Here is a 2221-nt window from a genome sequence, read left to right as displayed (position 1 = left end):
TAGAGCATAAGGGCAAAGAGGGGGAGGGGCAAGGCTAGAGAGGGAAGGGCGGCTCGCACACGGAGGAGACATGGCTGGGATCACGACTACGCAATCAATAGAATAAGATCAAATAGCATACCTTAATAAGCGATGAGGCTAAGAAAAGAGAGACAAATAGATTGAATATTCGAAGGCCAGTGAATAGGGGGGGATAAGGCAGTATACATAATATTTTGAGATCTACACTAAAGAAGTAGGTTAGATGCTTCTACGTATTGGTAGTAGCCTCTTGAAGAGGTGAATCAAGTTAAGGAAACGGCTATCCATTGTGTTAATAGAATGCACCTCGAAGGATACAATTTTCTATCAATAGAATTAACATTGAAGAGTACACTCGAATGAACTCGAATGAATACTTGTTAGAAGCAATCAAATTTGAAGGCTTTTTACAAGAAATCAAATTCTAGTTTGCCTATCAACAACAGGCGTCGCCTTGCTAAATGATTCTCGCTGTTGCTGCCAGCCTCCGCCTCCAACATTGCTCGGCGGTGATAAGTCCGACGCCTTGTCCGGAGTTGTTATATGTGTCGGAGACAACGCCACACGGTCCGGCATCTGAAGCCCAAACAAATGCCAACAATTGCGCCAGAATTCCGTCTTTTTAGTCAGTTGAAGTAGCAGCAGTAACAGACGCAAAACGCAGAAGGATGCTACAGGATTTCATCAGGCAAGCTTGCGCAAACCAATCTATGAGACACTTACCAGATTCGAAAGGTTTGCAGTAGCCTCCAGCTGATTCTTAAGAGACAGGCGAAGATCCTGAAAATCCTGAACGGAGACAATTGAGGAGATGGTCACAACCAGCCCTGTTTAACAGAATCAGAGCCTAAATTTAACCTTCTAAGCAGGGATTTGAAATCGGGTTCTTACAGTCTTTAATTTCTCCACTTCAACGTTCAAGTTGTTTTTCAAGTCGCCCAGCTCCTGCCATATTCCCAACCGATTGGATTCAGCAATTAAACGAGCTATCATCAAAGAGGTCGAACAAGAGCATCTTGCCACATATTCAGACGCATCGCCCGTAGCTAACCTGCCTATACGTCTTCACTTGCGTATCTAGCTTCCCCCGCCAGTCTTTCAGATCCTACATCAAGAACATTAGCTGAGATATGGGCAATCGGCACGACTCGAACGCTGCATATGAAGATCCCTTGCCGTAAATTGCTAGTCAGGTGGAGTACCTTTTTCAAGCTCTGGACTCGCGCAAGTAGCTCCGTTCTTGATTCATAGATATCCTGTAAAAGCCCTCTGTTTTCAGGTGGGAAAAAATAGCAGCCCGGAAAACCTTTGGACAGTCAAATCGATCTATTATACTGACAAATTGTTTCAATCCAAAGAAGTGAACTCAACGAAGTATTGTATTGAAAGCGATTTTTCGTTTCAAGTAAGAGGCGAAATGGAGGAAAATGGTTCTCCAACCTGAAATCTAGTTGGGTTGTCCGTCATTCTGTTGCATTCCGCATTTTCGTCCCCCTGCAAGACAGCTCGAGGGTTAGTCGACAAAGTTCGAAGGTCTGCCTACTCTCTGACGATCCGCCACGCTTCAGAGGAACGTTTCTAAACAGAAGGGGTTTCCCACTATCGTGCAACGGGTCTAGGACCATACAAGCTCGGAAGGCGAGCCAAAGCATTTCCTCTCATAGATACGAATAACGAAGAGCCTAAAGCTGAAGATTGAAAAGGCGATTTCAGTCCTAGATTTAGGAAAGCGGAGGATGGAGAGACTGAGAGGCTGAGATACCTCGGGGAGGCGAGGAGCAGAGGAGGTGGGGGTAGAGGGGGAAGAGGGATCGGCCATTGTTGCAAAAACCACAGAAAAACAGAGAGAAAGGAGAAGGCTGTTACAGGAGTGCTTGTTGGAAGATGAAGATGAAGATGAAGATGATGGGGGAGGAGAAGCCTATGTGTTTTCCAACGGCTCTCTTCAACTTTCAAATTGTTTGTTTGAAGTTCAAACTTCAAACCAAATCCTTTCTTTGACGAATCCCATTACTAATTAGGGCCTCTCCATCTTTCTTTGAAGTTCAAACAACGCAGAGAGAGAGAGAGAGAGAGAGAGAGAGAGAGAGAGAGAAAAGCCACGTAGTAGGAGGGATAGGGGGATATACAAATATAATTGTATTATATTTGTATATCCCCCTATCCCTCCTACTACGTGGCTTTTCTCTCTCTCTCTCTC

The 2221-nt window shown here is 44.8% G+C and overlaps 1 protein-coding gene across 1 annotated transcript; it reads right to left on the bottom strand.

The window, feature by feature from the left end:
• Nucleotides 1–409: 409 nt before the first annotated feature.
• LOC147882301 (uncharacterized) lies at nt 410–1947 on the bottom strand. Its single transcript, XM_087401044.1, has 7 exons — nt 1784–1947; nt 1462–1515; nt 1224–1277; nt 1073–1126; nt 913–966; nt 745–810; nt 410–597 (listed from the first exon to the last, which is right to left on the bottom strand). Exons 1-7 carry the CDS (start codon nt 1838–1840, stop codon nt 439–441), a joined length of 498 nt encoding a protein of 165 aa, XP_087257170.1. The 5' UTR covers nt 1841–1947; the 3' UTR covers nt 410–438.
• Between the last annotated feature and the right edge of the window lie 274 nt (nt 1948–2221).

This window comes from Dipteris shenzhenensis, chromosome 29 (genome assembly GCF_047967505.1).
Source record: "Dipteris shenzhenensis isolate YYH24624 ecotype China chromosome 29, Dip_SZ_1.0, whole genome shotgun sequence".
Lineage (NCBI taxonomy): Eukaryota > Viridiplantae > Streptophyta > Polypodiopsida > Gleicheniales > Dipteridaceae > Dipteris > Dipteris shenzhenensis.
This window is presented reverse-complemented; position numbering and strand designations above follow the sequence as displayed.